The sequence below is a fragment of the Adiantum capillus-veneris genome, chromosome 5 (assembly GCF_014529385.1).
Source record: "Adiantum capillus-veneris isolate H3 chromosome 5, ASM1452938v2, whole genome shotgun sequence".
NCBI classification, from domain to species: Eukaryota; Viridiplantae; Streptophyta; class Polypodiopsida; order Polypodiales; family Pteridaceae; genus Adiantum; species Adiantum capillus-veneris.
Window position 1 is genome coordinate 66,251,119 of NC_140935.1, and position 19,569 is coordinate 66,270,687.

A 19,569-nucleotide genomic window follows, 5' to 3' on the forward strand; every position below is an offset into this window, starting at 1 on the left:
GCTGGATCCACCTCAATGCCTTTGGAAGAAACCTTGTGACCAAGCAAGGTCACTTCATTCTCACCTATGTGGCACTTGTTGGGATTGAGTTGACCTCCCTTATCATATAGCTTCTTCAAGATTTCTACCTTCTGTAGATGCAATGATTTAGAGTTATAGATGCAAAAATCATCTATGGATACTCTAATAGACTTCCCAAAGAATGCTTGAAACACCATGTCCATGAATCGTTGAAACGTTGCTCGAGCATTTGTCAAACCAAACGGCATGACTCGAAAAGCATAACAACCGCAAGGGGTGATGAAGGTTGTCTTTAATTGATCCTCCAATGCAATACCTATTTGAAAGTAACCAGAGTAGCCATCACATACTGTGTACTTTTCTTTACTTGCTACCTCATTAAGAATCTCATCTTGAAATGGGAGGGAAAAGTAATCCCTTTTTGTTGCCTTGTTGAGTGGACGATAATCGACACATACCCTCCACTTGCCATTCTTTTTCGGAGTGACCACAACTTGAGAGACCCACCTTGAATTCTCTACGGGGTAGATGAACCCTGTTGCTAGAAGCTTCCTCACCTCTTTTAGTGCTTGCTCCTTGATGACTCCTAACCTTTGTAGCTTTTGTGCTTTAGGTTTGGCCTCTGACTTTAGCTCGATTTTGTGTTAAATGGCATCCACTCCACGTACATCTGTGTAATCTTTAGCAAAAAGCCTAGGAAACTTTCTTAGCACACTTTTGAACTCCTCTCTTTCCTCCCAAGTAAGAGTCTTTGACAACATACCATCTAGCATTTCTTCATCATGCACACTCTGGTTCTCCTAGGGGCCTACCTCTTCTAAACCTTGACAAGATGTCTATTTGTTATTTGGCCTAAAACTTACACCCATGACTTCAATGGATGACTCCTCCTCCGTAGTGCTACCATTGCTTTCTTCTTCCGAAGTGTCATCGGTCCAATCATCCCCGCTTTCACCTTGAGAAGATTCCTCATGGAGCTCCTCTTGACGTTGCTCCTTCATGTCAAAGACAACCTTCTTGTGATTGTCATTCTTGCAAATCAACTTTCCACTTTCCCAATCCTGCAAAGCTCGCATTCTCATTAGCCACGGTCTGCCTAGGATAAATGGAGAGCCATTTCCCTTTGTAGACATAACATAGAAATCAACAGCCTTCTGAATGCCAAAAGCTTCCATAGAACATTCTTACGAACTCCCAAACACCTAGCCTTGCTATTATTTGCCATTTTCACTTTGATTTCAGGTGTCTCATGAATGTGCATACTTAGTCTTTACATAAGGTCCTCCGTCATAATGCAAATTTGTGCGCCCCCATCCAGTAGACCCTTTCTAACTAGTTTTCCTTTGATATAGCAATCTAGCACAGGTGTAATATCCTCATTCATTTGGGCATGTGCAATTTTAACAACAGGAACATTTTCTTTTGTCCTTCTCCTAGTGCTAACTGGCTTTGTTAACTCCCTCCTAACTTGTGGGCACAATGCAAGAAATGGAGGCCATGATATGCTTGGACCCTTACCTCTCATGTCCTCCATAAGGTTGTAGGGAGACATACCCTGTCCAAGAGGGAAGTCTTGAAGGTTGATGCAGCGCCGGGTCCTCTTGGCTTCCTTGGTTTCCTTTGCTTTCTTTCCTCGTCCATGGTCACTTTGTGATGTTACTCCTTCCTTTTCCTTGCCTTTTTCCCGCCCACGTTTGATGCCATTTGCTTCAATGTCACCCTCTTTGGATTGTGTGACTTCTACAACATTGACAGTTGGGTCAGGCAAAGGTGGTATTCCCTCGACTTGGCGCTGTGGAGGTCGAGCAACATTTGGTCTCTTCAAAAGCACCGGTTGTTGATTAGTGCCTTCACCTGCATTCATCACTGGGTAATTCAAGTTAGGTCTCCCTGGCTCCCCCCGGGGCCAAGGACAATTATACACCCCATGTCCAGACTCTCCTAGGTCATGGCTCTCGCTCTTCTGACTTCTTTGCTTGTCCCTTTGGACCTACAGCTTGTGCAAAGTGAATTGAAAGGTTGCACAAAGATTCATTTAACTTCTCGATGACTTCAACGTTACCTCGGGAAGCTCCCTAGACATTGATGTTTGTAACTCTACATATTGTGTCTACATTTTTATACAAGAAAAGTACTCCTCAAGCTCATCAGACCATGCAAACTCTACATGTGTCAATTTTTGGAGGGGGTGAAGTAACTGTGAGGCCAAGTGGATGAAGCGTGACATGTACTTCACCTTTTGAATAAATAAAGTTACCTCCTTAAGACTCTTTCGTGATGGTAGCTCAATGAGAGCTTTTGTCGTTGCTGGATCCACCTCAATGCCTTTGGAAAAAACCTTGTGACCAAGCAAGGTCGCTTCATCCTCACCTATGTGGCACTTGTCGGGATTGAGTTGACCTCCCATATCATATAGCTTCTTCAAGCGTTCTTCTACCTTCTGTAGATGCAATGATTTAGAGCTATAGATGCAAAAATCATATGACATAGAATCCTCCAGATCTAGGACCTCACTTCAAATCATATGACATAGAATCCTCCAGATCTAGGACCATCATTCCTGGCAACGTATTTATCAATCACATCTAGATCCATACCGGACCCTACTGATGTTCGATGAGCTAATTCTTATCACAATCATGTCCATAGATTTCTCAAGACCGAAATGCTGCAATCAGTTCATATCTCAATCATTTCTTCTTTCAATCCTGCACTCAAACACAATCACATGGGAAAATAATCAAAAATCAGATTCATATCCAGGAATTCCAGTTCATCAATCACACACTGAGTTCATACAGAACAGAGTGTTTCAATCATTCAGTCTAGTCATCTTATCGCTGTGTAGCCATCTCATCCCTTGGAAACTCTTGATGCGCTTACCACAGTATCATTCATCATCAGTCATCATCGTCATTATAAATTCATGAGTCTTATCTCGGATAGTGATCGGGTTCATTCTAGAGCTGTCATTGCTCTCAAATGCATTCATTTGTCATCATCTCATTCTCGATTTCACCCGTTATCTATTCTTAAATATCAAGATCTTCCAAGCACATTAGTTTCATATAGAAATCAGAGTCATCTTTGAAAATTCCGATTTCAAAAATTGTTCATTCATAAAGTCATAAAGCAAAATATTGTTTGTGCATCAGTATCCCTTGCAGTTTCCTTTTTTTGTATCTGTTCTGGGGCAAGTATCTCCCTGCCCAATTCTATTTTAGTTTGTCGGTCGTTCTCATTCTTGTGCCTTTTTGGGGCATCGTGCAGATATATGTCCTTGTTCCCCACAGTCAAAGCACTTTCCAATCTTGAGGTATTTGTCTTTCGTCAATCGAGCACGTGCATCTTTCTTTTCTCTTCCTCTGTCTCGTCACTTGTCGAAGGTTGATCTGTTGGATAAGTCATGTTACTTAAATGCATAGCAAACCCTTGCTTAGCATGTTCCATCAATTGTTATATGGACTCAAATTTCTATAACAAGCAGTAATCTTGTATCTCTTTGGGCAGCTCACAACAAAATCGCTCGATTGGTTGCTTAAAATTGATCTTTTTAAAAGATGAGGCAGGTCGAAAAACATCCAAAATCTCTCGCATTTATTCGAAGTATTTGCCCCGACCATCCGAAGATAATTTTAGGTGATAATCACGTCACATTCGTACTCTCGAGTGCGCCACAAGGAAATAAAAAGTCTTTTGAACTTTAGCCACTTTGTCGGTGCTTCTTTTTGTAACAGAAGAGTGGACCGCTATATCGGTGCATTTCCTTTCAAATAGGAGGCTGCCCTTCTAATCTTGGAGTGCTCTGAATAGTGCCTTCCATAAAAGCTATGTCAAATTGTTGAATAAAAGCGAGGGCCTTGTGTGCATCTCGAAAACTAAGGTATGAAATTTTATTGCTTGTCTGCCCTCCTTGAATTCTTTAGTCTTCTTGCTCTTATCTTCGAGAAATCGTATTGATTGGCTCTATTAAAGTGCTTCCTCTTAGAATTAAACATCTGGTCCTTAGAGTCCGAGCTCTCAAAAGAGGATAAATCCTCCTCAGAACTGCCATAAAATTTCCGATTTGCTTTTGTTGGCTTTCTTCTTGTTCTTTCCACGTCTTTGGTTCTTCTGTCATTTCTTGTCCTCATCACTGGAATCAGAAGAGGAAGAGTTGTGGGAAATGTTCGAAGAGGATGAGGACAAATTGGACACTCCCTCGAAGCGTACACACTTCTTGGCTTTTCGTGCATTTGCAAACGAAGACTGTCGACCCAAATAGCGAGGGTTATCTGTTCCCTTGTTGCGTCTCTTTTGAAGCTTTGTGGTCTTCATTATTTGGTTGACTTGTCGTTCGATCACATCATCAAGTTCATCTTCAGTGTACATTTGTGGGGCAAGTGGTTTCTCTAGTGCGAACTTTAATGGTGAATAGATGGATGTACGCCATCGGAAATGCACCTCATCAATCAGGTGCTATGTCCAAATTTCACGTACTGGGGACACTACAAATACTATAGCATCTACTTGGCACATGAACCTACTGTTGACGCTGCATCTTAATTCGTTCATACTTCTAGCACATGGAGGTCCATACTCTTGTTCCGAATGCCGATTCCAATTTCTGGTACTTTCACCCGATCCGAAATTGTCAGGTGGGTTCATTTGAATCTTGCGGGATTCGTCACTTGAATCCACGTGTCGCGGTAAAAGGATCAGATTTCCAGGTAGAAGAGAAATCGATTGAGCTCTACTAGAGTGGTTGAGCTCTGATACCACTATAGCAGACTTGGACACCCCAAGTCGGAAATCGAGCATGACACACGAGAGAATCACTAAAAATACATAACAACTTTATCACAATTTAAAGTAGAATCGACACAGCCCAGCGTAGTTCCGTGCCCAAAGGTATTGGCCCCAAAATGTGGCACCCCTATGTGTATTTTTTAATATATTATTGAATCAACAAAGTTTCAATTTCCTGCAGGCTCTCTCTGCTCAGATGCTCGTCAACAAAACTGAGGGGAGAAGTGGCCTTGGGGTCATATTTAAAGGCCCTTGGCCATTCAAACGCGAAAGCAGTACATGAAAAGCTACAACTCAGCGCAATTTGCGGAAATCCATATGGTTGTCCACGTGAGCAGGTCTTGGCACGAGTGGTCATGTCACGTCATGAGTTTGTGACACTTTTCGCACAAGTCAATGAACACTCTCTTTATGAGGGAAGGAGAAGAGCCGGCTACGGCATGTGCTCGACGAATTCTAGATTTGGAATCCCAGTGAGAGTATTGGAAAGGGGGCAGCCTGTCCATGGTGAAGCCATGCATCGGAAACCATGATATCAATTGTGCATACCAACATGAAGTGTCCCCCTGAAGAGCTAACTATCTGGAAGACTCAAGGGCGAGTCTAGCGTATCTGTCTCTAGTAGTATCCCACAAGCTGTGCACAAAGGAGACTGATCTGGTAAGTGCCTCAATCTCCATTGGAGGGGCAGCTAGCTCTGCTCGAATGATAGCGTGGGGTACGGAGGCCTTGGCTCTGATCAGTCGAGAGATCATAGATATGAAGGGCCTCTCCATACGTCTCCAACCATCCTTGCCTACAGAAGGTCCCGATATCTGCACCGCATACAACATAGCTGAGGCTACTAAAGTATCAAAGAGCCATAACTTTGTCCGAGGTTCTTGGAACTAAACTTGCGAACACATCCTCTCCAAGCCTCCCAAGGCCGCATAAGCTCTAGTCAGTCCAGTCTCTGCTGCTCTCCCCAAAAGAAAACCTCGGCTCCGTGAAGACAACCCCAAGGTAAGTGTATGCATCTGTATACTCTACAAATTTCATAGTGGTCTCGTACGGTCCCGTACGTTTTGTACACGTACGACGATGTGCGGTACTAAACGAACTAAAAAATATTAAGATGTACGACGACGTTACGGACGTTCAAAATAAAAAAACAATGAATTCTTATGTCTGAGGCTTAGGCCCTTGGGTTTAGACTTTACACTTGAAGAAACTTGACATTATGAGATCTTCAATGGCAGCTTGAGAGGGAGAGACCCAATGGGGAGAAGATGGAGAGGCAAGACTCTAGTCTCTAGAGCTTGTCACTTGAGAGCTAGAACATGGAAGCATTGAGCAGTGAGAGCATTGAGAGCTTGAGAGCAATGAGCATTGAGAGCTTGGAAGTGTTGGAGAACAAGATGGAGAGGCATCGCTTAAATAGGAAGAGGCTAGAGCATGAGAGAGGGAGAGCATGGATGATGACTCTTGATGAGAGAGGGAGAGCCTAGGGGAGAGGGAGAGCATAAGAGAAGTGGAGCCCTAGCACATAGAATCCAATGTGGCTTGAGTGCTTGAATTGGCGCTCCAAAACGGCCCCAAAAGTTGTCCTCAATGGCCCTTAGTCAACAGTGAAGAGCTGTATAGCCACTCAAGATTTTTTGGGCTGCTCAATATAATCCACTTAAAATTGTGAGTTTTGCTTTAAATAAAAAAAAACCGTACAAAACGTACTAAACGAACGGGACAGAACATGACTTGCTGTACGGAACGAGACGTTCCGTACGTCGTACGAAAACTACCCTGTCTACAATCTCCTGACATATGTGAAAGTCGGTGCTGATCTCTTGATCCACTGTGGTGTGGTGTTAAACACCATAACCTCGGTTTGCAGACAATCCACTATCCTTTGCAAAACTGTGTAATGCATCCAACTGTCATTGCATACCCTCTGGTGAGTCAAAGAGCAACACAATATCATCTGCATATAACAACAATGGGATCCACATCCTTGCCAACTGGGCACCTCTATCACCCTCTCTGTCAATGTAATCCGACACCTCATCAACACACATACCAAATAGAGTAGGAGACAATGGGCAACCCTATTTCACCCCAATGGTAGAGAGAGAGAGAGAGAGAGAGAGAGAGAGAGAGAGAGAGAGAGAGAGAGATTTAAAATTACATACCATAGCACATGAGACCTTTCAAAAGATACAAAGGCCATAGACTACATTTATAGTAACAGTGATATATCAATTAGACAGTCTATCCAAGTGATACATCAAAAAGTTACAGGCCATAGTGAGTAAACAGGTCTTGTATAATATCAGTAAGTAAAGTGGACAGCATGTCCAGTTTTCCCATCTAAAGACGAAGGAGAGAGCACCCTTACCTGCATCCACAATAAGAAAACAACCTATCGGTTAGCCTTCAAATAGCATTACAGGTGACTTGGGTGACCCTAGTTGTCATCCATGTCACCTAAGTTTTAAATGAAAAAACTTAATGTTGTATGTGAAAAAAACAAATGATTGAGTAAGACTCCAGTAATTACTGGAGGTTATCTCTTCTGTTCAGTTCCCTTCTTGTTGTTATAAAAAAGATGAGTTCATTTAAAGTCATTCCTCTTAGGTACCATTAAATCCATTACCAATAACTTTCAGCAAGGTCCTATATTCAAGCCCATTTTATGTTGTTACAAAATATTCAAGTTCTCATTTCATAGGTGTAACAAAACCAGCCCAGTCTTCACGTTAAGATAGCAAAGTACAGCTATCCAAAATATACAACAAACCTTTCACGCTGTTTAAACCATCTATGTACCAGAGAAGGAACAGCCAGCGAATGTTAGTTAGCATTGATATAGTGCACACCATCCAGATCAGCATTGTTTTAAAGCCCAAAAAACACCTCCGTTCCATGCCAAAGCTTCATAATACTGGACAGTTAGTAACGAAAAACAAGAACATGGCTATGAAGCCATAAAGTGAAGCTACACGGTGTAAAAAAAACTAGAACCTTGGCTCAATGAGTAATGCCCCAGTATATACTCCAAGTACAGGAGTTATATCACTTGCCAATCCAAAAATGTAGACCAACTACTTGGAATATAATACAGCCGGACTAGCAAGTCTTATACCAATATTATAATCAGAGTAAAAATCAGTATGACCAGCAAAGTAAAAACCTTTGGTCAGTCAAGCAATCAAATCCCATATGGTCAACCAACTGAACTAGTCCTCCTTTCTACATTTTGGACTAGTAAGATTAGTAATTAAGAATAACAAGAACGAGCTCTATACAACCAGCCATCTGAGGAGACAAGTATCCCAAACCAGGTTGGAAAAAGTCCTAAGTGTAGAGTGTGTAGCCTTCAGTATGCAAGTGTTCTATTATATTTCCGATCCTCCATACCCAACTCAAAACAACATAGCATGTGTACAGCACTAGGAATGAAGTCTTGATTTCTCATGTAGGCTTCATCCACTACCCAGAGCACCATAGTAAGTTAGGTAGTATCACCATAATACATAACCAATTCAGAGCGATAACTCCCTGCTGCACAAGTACAATTTTATGAATCATTAAAGAGTGCCAAAAAACAACCGAATTATGCAGCCCATCAATCCAAACAGAATGAATTTGGGGTATACTATGTTAGCTTCTCCATCATGAATCATAAGGTATCATGCCAGTATAACAAGCACCAGGTCATCAGCAAAAGATAGTTTAAACGGATGTTCACTTTATCCTATTGTGTATTGAAATAAACAGATCAGTTCGGCTTTCAAAGCCAACATCGCCAATAGGAACAACTACCCAAAGCTATAAAGTTTGAATGGGTACTCCCGAGAAAACACCTAATACACAGTAGTCCCATAAGGAACGACAATAACCATATAGGAGCATCACCAATGAGACTCAAACAACTCCAGTAATTCATCAGTTACATCCTAGTTTACTCCTTTGAATCATGAAAGAAATCATTAGGGAATACCTCTGAGTTTCCAGCACCATCGTTCTTGCTGCATGCCATTTGGATGGGGTGAATAACACTCACTCACAGACAAGGAGAAAAGATACACACAGTGAATGACTTGCTAAATGAAGGCTAAGTGAGCACGAATGCTCACCTTTTATAGCATTCCTGGTTGCTTCATGTTGAGCGCGCGCCGGTGTGTGCAAGTGATAGAGCACGCGAAGATGTGCAGTGTGTGTGCAGAGAGGGGTGGCGAAAGCCAGCAGGAGAGGAAGCGCTAGCAGAACGATGAGGGAGGGAGAGAGAGCTCACGTTTTTGGGGAAAACTCAATAAGTGAGTTAAGATGTGCAGTGTGTGTGCAGAGAGGGTTGGCGAAAGCCAGCAGGAGAGGAAGCGCTAGCAGAACGATGAGGGAGAGAGAGAGAGCTCACGTTTTTTGGGAAAACTCAATCAGTGAGTTTTGGGTTTTCCCACTTTTATTATAAGTGACCTTTAAAAAATGTGTCCAGGTTCAAAGTATAAAAATGTACAAAAAGGGGTTATTTAGGCCTTTAACCCAACAACCTCCCACTTAAAGGCATAAATGACGCCTTTAAGTTAACCAACTCCCACCAGCTGTATGCAATGCTCATGTTGAGCCTTAGCAAGACTCTTGGTGAGAACATTTGCAGGGTTATCTTGTGTGTGAATCTTAGTCAAGGTGACTAGACCATCCTCCAATACCTGTCGTATGAAGTGGTATCGCACATCAATGTGCTTTGTCAGTGCATGAAACATGGCATTCTTGGCCAAATAGACAGCACTTTGGCTATCACATCCCAAGACAGGAGTACTAGCAGGCATACCAAGCTCTTTGACAAGTCTGCCCAACCATATGGCCTCTTTAAAAGCCTCAGTGGCTGAAAGATATTTAGCCTCAGTAGTACTCAATGCCACAATTTTCTGCAGTCGTGAACACCAAGAGACAGCACCACCAGCAATAGCAAACACATAGCCACTAGTGGACTTCCTGGTATCCAAGTCACGTGCCATATCTGCATCACAATAGCCCTACAACTTCAGGTCACTTTTGCCATAGCATATACACCTAGATTGTGTACGTGAAAAGTATCTCAGAATGCATTTCAGAGCTTCCCAATGTGCTTTGCCGGGATTGGACATGTATCTACTAACAACTCCCACCGCATGGGCAATGTCAGGACGAGTGGCAACCATAGCATACATAAGAGAACCACAGCTTCAGCCATGTTAAACCTGTCAAGTACTTTAGCAATGTACTTTTCTTGAGATAAGAAGAGCAATTTCAACTTTCTATCGCTCTTGATTCTCATGCCCAAGACGTGCTCAGCATCACCTAAATCCTTCATTGCAAAAGCTGAATTCAGCTGACTTTTAAGAGCATCAATGATAGACTTATGCTTTTCAACAATCAACATATCATCTATATATAGCACAAGGATTATAGGACTTCCATCATTATCCTTCTTTGTATACAAACAATGTTTTGAATGGCTACGTTTAAAGCCTTGAGACAACATAAAAGTATCAAACTTTTTGTACCACTGACATGATGACTGCCTCAAACCATACAGTGCCCTTCTTAGTTTGCATACAAGTTCCTTTCTATCAAGAACTACAAAATCCTCAGGTTGCTTCATGTAGATATCTTCATCATTGTCACCGTGAAGAAAAGTTGTTTTTACATGCATTTGATTCAATTCTAAGTCAAGCACTGCAGCGAGAGCAAAAAGGATACGCAATGTCGTAAGCTTTACAACAGGAGAAAAGATCTCTTGAAAGTCAATCCCCTCTTTCTGTGCATACCCTTTGGCAACTAACCTTGCTTTATACTTGGGCTTTCCATCAACACATTTGACCTTGTAAACCCATTTGTTAGGAAGAGCCTTTTTTTCTTTAGGCAATGGCACAAGATCCCAAGTATTGTTTGCATGCAAAGATTTGATTTCCTCTTGCATCGTAAGCTCCCACTTATTGCTTAATTGACATGATTTTTCCTCTTTATATGTAAGAGGCTCTCCCTCATCTGTGAACATAACATGATGCAAAGAGGGGTCAAAGCGTTGTATCAACCTTCTGACACGAGTAGACCTGCGTACCCAATGATCTACATTCTCAGGCACGCGTTCTACATCAAGAGGCAACTCATTTTCAGCATGCTCATGTTGCTGAAAATCATTTTCAGCCATGACAGGTGGCTGTCCATCCTCATTTGGAGCACATCTAAATCATGTCCTACCTCCTATGGCTCAAGGTTAACCGGCTGATTATCAATTTCAGCTTGCGGTAATGCATCGTGAGGCTCTTTTTCAACATCAATAGGTGTCAAGAGAGGCTGAAATTTGACCGATTTCTTGTCAGTTTCATAAGATGTAGCATTTTTCAGCACTTTAACCTCATTGAACACTACATCTCGGCTGCGTACAACCGTCTTAAACTGAGGCAACCATATCCTGTAGCCCATTTCATCCTCTTCCCCATAACCTAGGAAGAGTCCTTGGATGGACGTGGCATCTAGCGTTGTCCTCAAGTCATTACGAACATGGACAAAAGCCTCGCAGCCAAACACTCTCATAAGAGGCAGGGACTGTTAGGAGAGCGATTGCATACTGTTAGGAGAGCGATTGCATACATGAACTGTAGTTTTCAAAGCCTCTCCCCAAAACCCATGAGGGAGATTAGCCCTGGACAACATGCAACGCACTCTCTCACATAAAGTACGGTTATACCTCTCAGCCACACCATTAGAAGATGGATTATAAAGGGTTGTCAACTCCCTTTTAATCCCATATTCTTCGCAATAACGTTGAAATTCAGCAGACGTGTACTCCCCCCCAGTGTCAGATCTCAGACATTTAAGCTTACTACCCTTTTGCGTGGTCACAAAAGCATGAAACCTCTTAAATGCATTAAATGTCTTACTCTTATTCTATAACAAATATGCCGAGCCTTTCCTAGTGCAATCATCAATGAATGTGACAAGGTATAATGCACCACCAAAAGACTTAACAGGCATTGAACATACATCGGAGTGAATTAAATCAAGAGCATTAGCTTTGCGCGAGACACCAGAATAATAAGAAGGCTTCTTTTGTTTACCATACAAACAGTCATTACAAAAATCTAACTTGGTGCCCTTTACATCAACCCTCTTCAAAGAGGAGAGCACATCAAGTCCCTTCTGGCTCATATGGCCAAGTCTTTTGTGCCACAACTCCAAATGAGAAGCAACTTCGGCCATTGCAAGAAACTTGCCAGGCAAAGCTTTGCCATGTAAATAGTACAATGTACCACTCTTGCATCCCTTGACAATGAGCATTGATCCCATAAGCAACCTCCATGAACCCCCAACAAAAATGGTTATATAACCCTGTGCATCCATCTGGCCAACAGAGAATAGACTCTTCTTGATGCCTGGTACATACCTTACATCTTTAAGCATAAACTCTTGGCCATTGTTTAATGCCAAGCGCACAATGCCCATTCCTTCAATGTCACAAGCATGGTTATCCCCAAGGTAAACCTTGCCATACTTGCCTGCATGATAAGAAGCAAAACACTCCACAGATGGAGTCACATGAAATGAGGCACCAGAATCTACTATCCAAGACTGTGTAAGGCCATCATTTGCACTTAGCAATGCATCAATGACATCTCTACGTGAGATAAGCATGTCTTCTGCATTTGCTACAACAAAATCTGAGGGGCATGAAGCTGCAACCAAGATCTCCTCACTGTCGGATAACTCTGTGATAACCACACTAGAGAATACATTGACAATCTCCGAATCCTTGGAGGAGGTACCTGCTGATTTTTCCCCTTTCTTATCCTCTGTCTTCTTCTTCTCCTGTGATTCCTTCTTTCTTTCCTATTCTTTCTTGAAATACCTGCAATCTGGCTTCTGATGGCCTTTTCTGCCACACTGGTAACAAGTCACATCCTTATCCCTAGACTTGCTTTTGCTCCTGTTTTGAGTCTTGGTACTTATATTTTGCTTCTGACTTCTTCCTCTCGCATTGTAAGCAGAACTGCCACCTTCCCCACCACTAGACTTGCGTCTAATTTCCTCATTTAAGATGGAGCCTCACACTCCATCATATGTGAGGTTGGGGCTATTCCTAAAAGAAACCACAAGCGTTTCCCAAGAGTCTGGCAAAGTCATCAACAAAAATATGGCTTTCAACTTGTCATCAAAAGGTTGAAGCCCAGTATCCTGTAGCTGACTCATAACACTGGTGAAAGCACTTAAGTGCTCAGAAGCCGACTTGGTTTCGTCAAGCATCATGCTCACCAGTTTGAGCATCAAATGCACCTGATTCACAGGGGTGGCATTCTCATAAGTGGCCTTCAACTTATGCCAAATTGCATGTGCAGTGCCCAAGCCCTTTATGCCAAATTGCATGTGCAGTGCCCAAGTCCTTTATGTCCACCAGAATGTCATCGGTCACAGCCATTTTGATGTAGGCCTTTGCCCTCTTATTGAGCTTGGCCCAATCGTCATCCGGCATATCCTCAGGCTTTACAACCAAAAGGGCGTCCTCACAATCCTTGAGGAACAAAATCCCCTGTATCCTGTCATGCCATAGGTCGAAACCTGTACCGTCAAATCGCTTGATTTCCATCAAGCTCTTGGCATCAGACGACGACGAAGTAGAGGCCATTTGCACGGATAAAAATGCATTAGAAAGTGTCTACACAAAATCTGAAAATTTCCAATGATCACAATGTACCGCACGTTGCATAGAATGTGCTGAAAATTTTAACAATTAACAAGTATCCCCAATGCGTACATAAACCTCAATTTGTGTACATAAAAACAGTCCAATTCTGAATTTTCTGCAAATTTACTGTTTTGGCGCATCAATTTGCATGAAATGGACCTATTTTGAGTGGGAAAAGCAAGAGGCATTCACGGGAATCGATTTAGAACACCTGCGTTTTACTGTTTTGACTTGTAATTTTTTGGTTTTTACCTGTTTTGACCTAATTTTAGCTTGCTTTAGGCTGTTTTGGGAACCCTAATCACCCTAGGTGACACCGGAAACAAGGGGCTTCGCGATGAAAGCGGAAATTTGATGCGAGAGAAGCCTTTTGCCTGCTGTCCAGCCACCTGCGCAAAGCTTCTGAAACCCTAATCTGGCTCTGATACCAGTTGTTGAGCACGCGGCGGTGTGTGCAAGTGATAGAGCACGCGAAGATGTGCAGTGTGTGTGCAGAGAGGGGTGGCGAAAGCCAGTAGGAGAGGAAGCGCTAGTAGAACGATGAGGGAGAGAGAGAGAGCTCACGTTTTTGGGGAAAACTCAATAAGTGAATTTTGGGTTTTCCCACTTTTATTATAAGTGACTTTTAAAAAATGTGTCCAGGTTCAATATGAACCATATTGAACCTGGACAAAGTATAAAAATGTAGAAAAAGGGGTTATTTAGGCCTTTAACCCAACAGCTTCATTCCGCCTCTATAGCACTTGTAGGTAGTAGCAATTGGCAATAGAGCAGGTCCGCAGGTAGAGGAAGAGTTAGCCGCAGATTAGAATCTAAACGGCGCGGTGGCAGGGAATACACCCTTGCAGGAGTCGGTCCAAAAAACCAGTGCAGCAACAGGGTCGCAGTGCATTTACTTAGAGAAGTGCCTTATGCATGTGCCTATAGGGTATTGTTCACACATAGCTCCGCAAGGTTAGGTAAAGACTATCAATATTACCAATACCCACCAAGTATGAGGAGGTTTAAAAGAGTGTTTTCATGGAATAAAACTTCATACAACCCTAACAGGGAACCTAAACAAATTTGTTAATCTATAGCATAATTATAGGTTGGTTAGTTTTAATATATTAAAGAATTGGCTTTTGAAGTACCAAACAGAGACTAGCCAGCTAATGAGCCATGATGTATTAGAAGAATGGGAGGGAATAAAAGCAGACTTCTTAAGACTTTGGCGAGGACTCAGAGAGAGAGAGAGAGAGAGAGAGAGAGAGAGAGAGAGGAAGAGAGAGAGTGTCATGGAATAGCAAGGGTATATTAGTGAAGTGGAAGGGCTTTTAAAACCCTAGCAAGGAGAGAGAGAGAGAGAGAGAGAGAGAGAGAGAGAGAGAGAGAGAGAGAGATGAGATGAGATGAAATGAAATGTTATATTAACGTCTTCAAGAGGCCAAAATGACCTATGAGACGCAACTGTTACAAAATTGTGAATATGATACCATGCCTGGGTACGAAAGACTAGAACAAAAATACTACTACTACTAGAATCCATCCTCATCTGCACTCTGGATGTCGAGAGACTATGGCTCGAATCCTCTGCTGTAGTCTCCGTCGATGCTGTGTATGTAGCCCCTCTCCTCAATCGTGAGAGAGAGAGAGAGAGAGAGAGAGAGAGAGAGAGAGATGAAATGTCATATTAACGTCTTCAAAAGGCCAAAGAGAGAGAGGACTGATGAAATATATTGCGTGCTATGTTGCAGCTATTTTTGAGTACAAGGAATCCTGGCTATGTTGTTGAGGCTATTATACTTTTAGAATTTGGTCTTGCCTTTCAAAAGTAAGTGATTGCTAGTTTCTCATATCGTGGGATTATGGGTTTCTATTTGCAAGTTTTTTTCTGGTAATTAATCTTAGGCTTTGGGTGGCATTCACAGGTATTCTTTTCAATATAAAATAATGCTTGTTAGCTTATACTCAACGGCATTTTGCTCATCTCTGGCCTTTGACTGGTAAGCTGGATCAAGAAACTCTTCCCATTAGACTTCATCGCTTCAGCTTAATTGGTATAAGTATCATGTCTCTTGCATGGGTGGTGCTCCCAGGTATAAATCTTTGGATGTTAAAAATATCCTCATCGAGACATTATCCCATCATATGCTGCTTCCCTTAAGGAGAAGCATGCTTTGGTCAGAGCTGGAGACAATGCTCAGTGACACTGTTAAGTTCCACAAGGATTATGCAAAAGAAGCTGCAGATCTTACAATTGTGGCGTATAGAAATTGTAATTATTCCAAAGTATGTGTTCCTCGTATTGTTCCTGCTAATGCTGTTGCAGGAGTAAGGTCCTTACTAGACATTAAGGCAAAGAAACTTCATGTTTCAGGTGCTGGAGTTTGTTCAGTTCAAAAATAGGCTCCAACATTCTCACAACCTCCTATTCTTGAAGGCTGAAGGTGTATTTCTGCAGCTTATACAGAAGGCTGCAGCTCTAGATGACTTCCTGGTATTGTTCATGAACAAAGGCGTATTTTAACTCATCTTTCCTTGTGTAGTAGTTGATATTTTTTGCTAAGCACAGTTCTCTTTACATAATTTTCAGCTCGTTTTAGAGGAACTGGATGGTGGGAATGAGCTTTTGAAGTGGGGGAGTGATGAAAATCTGGCTAATCTGTCGTTTAATGAAGGCCTTGACACTCGACCGTGGTGGTCACCAGCACCAGGCAAATGTATTTTGACAGGTAGACTTTTCTTCAACATAAATCTATATGAAAGCAAGGGAACTTTACAAAATATGCACCTGTGATGGCACCTCCCATCTGGATGAGTACAGGAGGGTTTATACGTCCAGATCAGGTGTTGTGATTACTGCAATTTTAGACCATATGTTCCCATATGGAAACACTGTGAACTAGTCGTAAATCAGCAGCGAACATAGATATCTAATCATGGAAAGCTTTGGGGACTAAAGAATTGTTTCTGAGGAGAGAAGGATTTGCGCTCAAAATGTGGTACATGGGTCATCATTATTTGAACCACTACACTAAATTGGTTTTCAAGCAATGTTGGACTTTTTGGCCTTTTTGTTATTTTTCGTACATTTTCTTCCTGAGCTTAGGTCACGTAAAGTCTACTTTGCTCGGAGAGAGAGCTATTTTGTGTTCAGATTGTATGGGGCCAATTTCTTACAATTGCGATGTTTAATTTGCTGCAATGTCCGACTGTCTTGGAGCTACACATAAGTTCTCACAATTGTTTGTCCATGACAGAGGCTGTTGGAAAACAACCTAGTTTACAGCATAAAGAGTCCCAGGTAAGTGATGCTCTCACCTGAATCACTGAATCACTAGTGTCTTGTAGGTACAGCTATTCAAATGCTCTCTTTCTTGCAGGAGCAAGGCATTGAGCGTGAGGAGGGCTGGCGCAGACTTCTCTGCAAAAGGTGTCTACTTCCGCGTCTTCTATTTTTGTCACTTAATGCAGTTCGCTTCAAAGATGATGGCGAAAACTCTGTCAAATCCCATGCTGACGAGTTACAATGCCTTGTCAAGAAGTATGGGGAGTGTTTAGGCTTTCAAAAGGAGAAGCTTGAAGAAGTCTTTGTGGATGTTTCTTATCTGAAGGCAGTTTCAAAGGTTACAAGTCTATTTACTGGTTTTGAGAAGAAAAATGCCAATTTTGCTTTGATACTGACGTTTTTTTTTGCAATTGGACATTCCTGCAGATAGGTGAGTTGGATGCATCAGACATGTTCTCACTAGTGTTGTTTAGGACATCATATCAGTATATGTTTGAGTCAAACTTCCATGGGCTATCAAGCTTGATTGACATGGCAAAGTTGTACATAGCAGAGCTGACAGGCTTTGCCAAAATCTCTGATTTGAAAATGTGGGAACCTTCCCACTCGGACATTGTGGCATCGTGGTCAGCGCTGCCATCGCTCGTGTTGCTTGTTACAGAAGGCTTCACATGGTACAGCTTGTGCCTGCAGATGTGGCGCAGATATTTGCAACCGGGTGGAAAAGCAGGCAGGAGAAAGAAGAAAGGTGCAAATATTGCGAGTGCACCAGATTTGTCAGCTGATGGTTGGCGTTCAACTTTGCTTAATGAGCTACAAGCAAATATTGATGCATTTTGCAACATGCTGAAGGAATTATTGAGGATTGTGACGAGGCTTTTGTGGGCATCAGAAGAAAGCTTTTCACGTATTTTGCAGAATTATGTAGATGAAGGAATTCATTCAGAGCCACTGAGGGAGTCTGTTGCAAACCCCATCCCTGGTTTGATCTTTAATGCCTTCAAGTCAACTCTTGATGCAACAGATTCTTTGGGTGAAAGGTTGGATTCAGTGATCCAGGCTCATGAGATTCTCTCTTTAACTGAAAAAATGGCTGGGAGTCAGTGTGCAACTTTGCAGAAACTTTCCGGTGTGTTATCGTCCATTCTTAACGGTCTGCAGCCTGCTGCTCCATCCAGTCAAAAGGGTCTGTAGTCATCCAACCAAAAATGTCCACAGGCTACCAAACCATCCAAACATGATGCTTTGTAGGCAGGGGATTCTTAAGGTTGAACTGGTAATGAGCATGATTTTCATGCTCCAGTTTTGGATTCTTTCTCGGGGGTTGTAATCTAATTGATGAGGATTTTTTTGCCCTGCGGCGCCCCCCCCCCCCCCCCCCCCCCCCTTTGCGCGCCCCCATGCCTTGCACCTCTCTTCCCAATTCTCTTTTGAATAACAGGTGTTGAGTTCAACACTAGACGGATAGATCTTTGATGTCTGTTGGGATTGTCCCTACAACGTTAAAAACTTATCCTCTCTCTCTCTCTCTCTCTCTCTCTCTCTCTCTCTCTCAAGTGCAAGTTTGACTTGCCATACTGTTCTATGTATGGCATGAGTTTGAGAGTCAAGCTGTGAACCTTTTGGTCACATGTGCTTGTCTCAACCTTGTACCACTATTATCATTATCAATCTATTATTGAAGCCACGTTGAATGCCTCTTCCAATCAACAAATTGGGGTTTTGAGTGCATAGTTTCTTGGGGCAATGGTTATGAGTTTCAAGCATACCGTTGTCATTTTCTTAGCATAGTTCTGAACATTACCAAGGTAGAACGTGGAGACGGAATATGGCATGCTTGTCACAAGAACATACCTCTTCTATGTAGCCTGGTAAATTAGTCACTACTCTCGTTTCCATGAAAAAAAAATCACAAAGTAAATCCCTGTGTTCTAAATTTGGAGTGCTTTTATGATTAAAATAAAATGAAGATTTATTTTTGGATTTTCATGCTAAGCTTTATACGTCTTTTGTTCAGAAGGCCATCATATTTGACGTTAAAGGAGGTTTAAATCATCCAAGGTGATATTTTATTTGTTTAAGAACTGAAAATCTTCAGAGTTGTTTACTTTGGATATATAGTTAGAATTCCATTCTTCTTATGTGCTTATGTTTATGTGAGGATGTTTTTGTCTATGTGCCTTTTCTTTTGCATGTTTGGCTTACACGCCATAGGGACGTGTTCTTTAAGTTGGTCTAAGAAACTCTGACTACTGGGTCTTCTTTAGGTTGAGAGGTCCCATTGAGATAGTGCGACCATGTTATCCACTCATTCATACATAGTTCAGAGACACCATTTAGAAGCAACCAGAGCCATTAATTGATAGCCAGTTGAGTCCATGAATTGTCCGATCTCTCGAATACTCTGAAGGTACTTGTGTGATATGTATAATGGTCTTGAAGACTCTGGTTTGGTATGTTGGCAAAGAACTAGCTTTTATCACTTGCTTGTGGTTTTTTTATGTGTGCCATTTATTAGGCCAAGCGTGGGGCGTGCTGAATTTATATAATGCTTTGTAAAACTACTTCTGAATTTATGAAACCTCTTGGATGTTTGGAGGCAGACACAGATTATATGTCAGAGACAATGAGTTATGGTTTGTCAAAGAGACTTGAATGAGCTTTTTGGCATGCTGCGGTGAGGCCCATGTCATCTACCAATTGCAAGTGAGATCTTTTCAACTTTGGTCAAGTAGTTTTTGGCTGCGCAACTTACATTCTCTTGAGCTGAAAAATGTTTCGACCTAAAGAT

The 19,569-nt window shown here is 42.0% G+C and overlaps 1 protein-coding gene across 1 annotated transcript in view; it reads left to right on the top strand.

Annotated features, from left to right (window-relative positions):
* LOC147457460 (Tetratricopeptide repeat (TPR)-like superfamily protein) overlaps positions 1-18,465 on the top strand; it is a 170,472-nt gene extending 152,007 nt beyond the window's left edge. Inside the window, exons 12-19 of the mRNA XM_086512342.1 lie at positions 15,244-15,320; positions 15,418-15,492; positions 15,586-15,778; positions 15,867-15,986; positions 16,083-16,221; positions 16,750-16,793; positions 16,873-17,115; positions 17,205-18,465. Of these exons, the coding sequence (XP_086368468.1) occupies positions 15,244-15,320; positions 15,418-15,492; positions 15,586-15,778; positions 15,867-15,986; positions 16,083-16,221; positions 16,750-16,793; positions 16,873-17,115; positions 17,205-17,972 (1,659 nt within the window). The 3' untranslated portion in view covers positions 17,973-18,465. The remainder of the gene's footprint in view (positions 1-15,243; positions 15,321-15,417; positions 15,493-15,585; positions 15,779-15,866; positions 15,987-16,082; positions 16,222-16,749; positions 16,794-16,872; positions 17,116-17,204) is intronic.
* Positions 18,466-19,569: the final 1,104 nt, after the last annotated feature.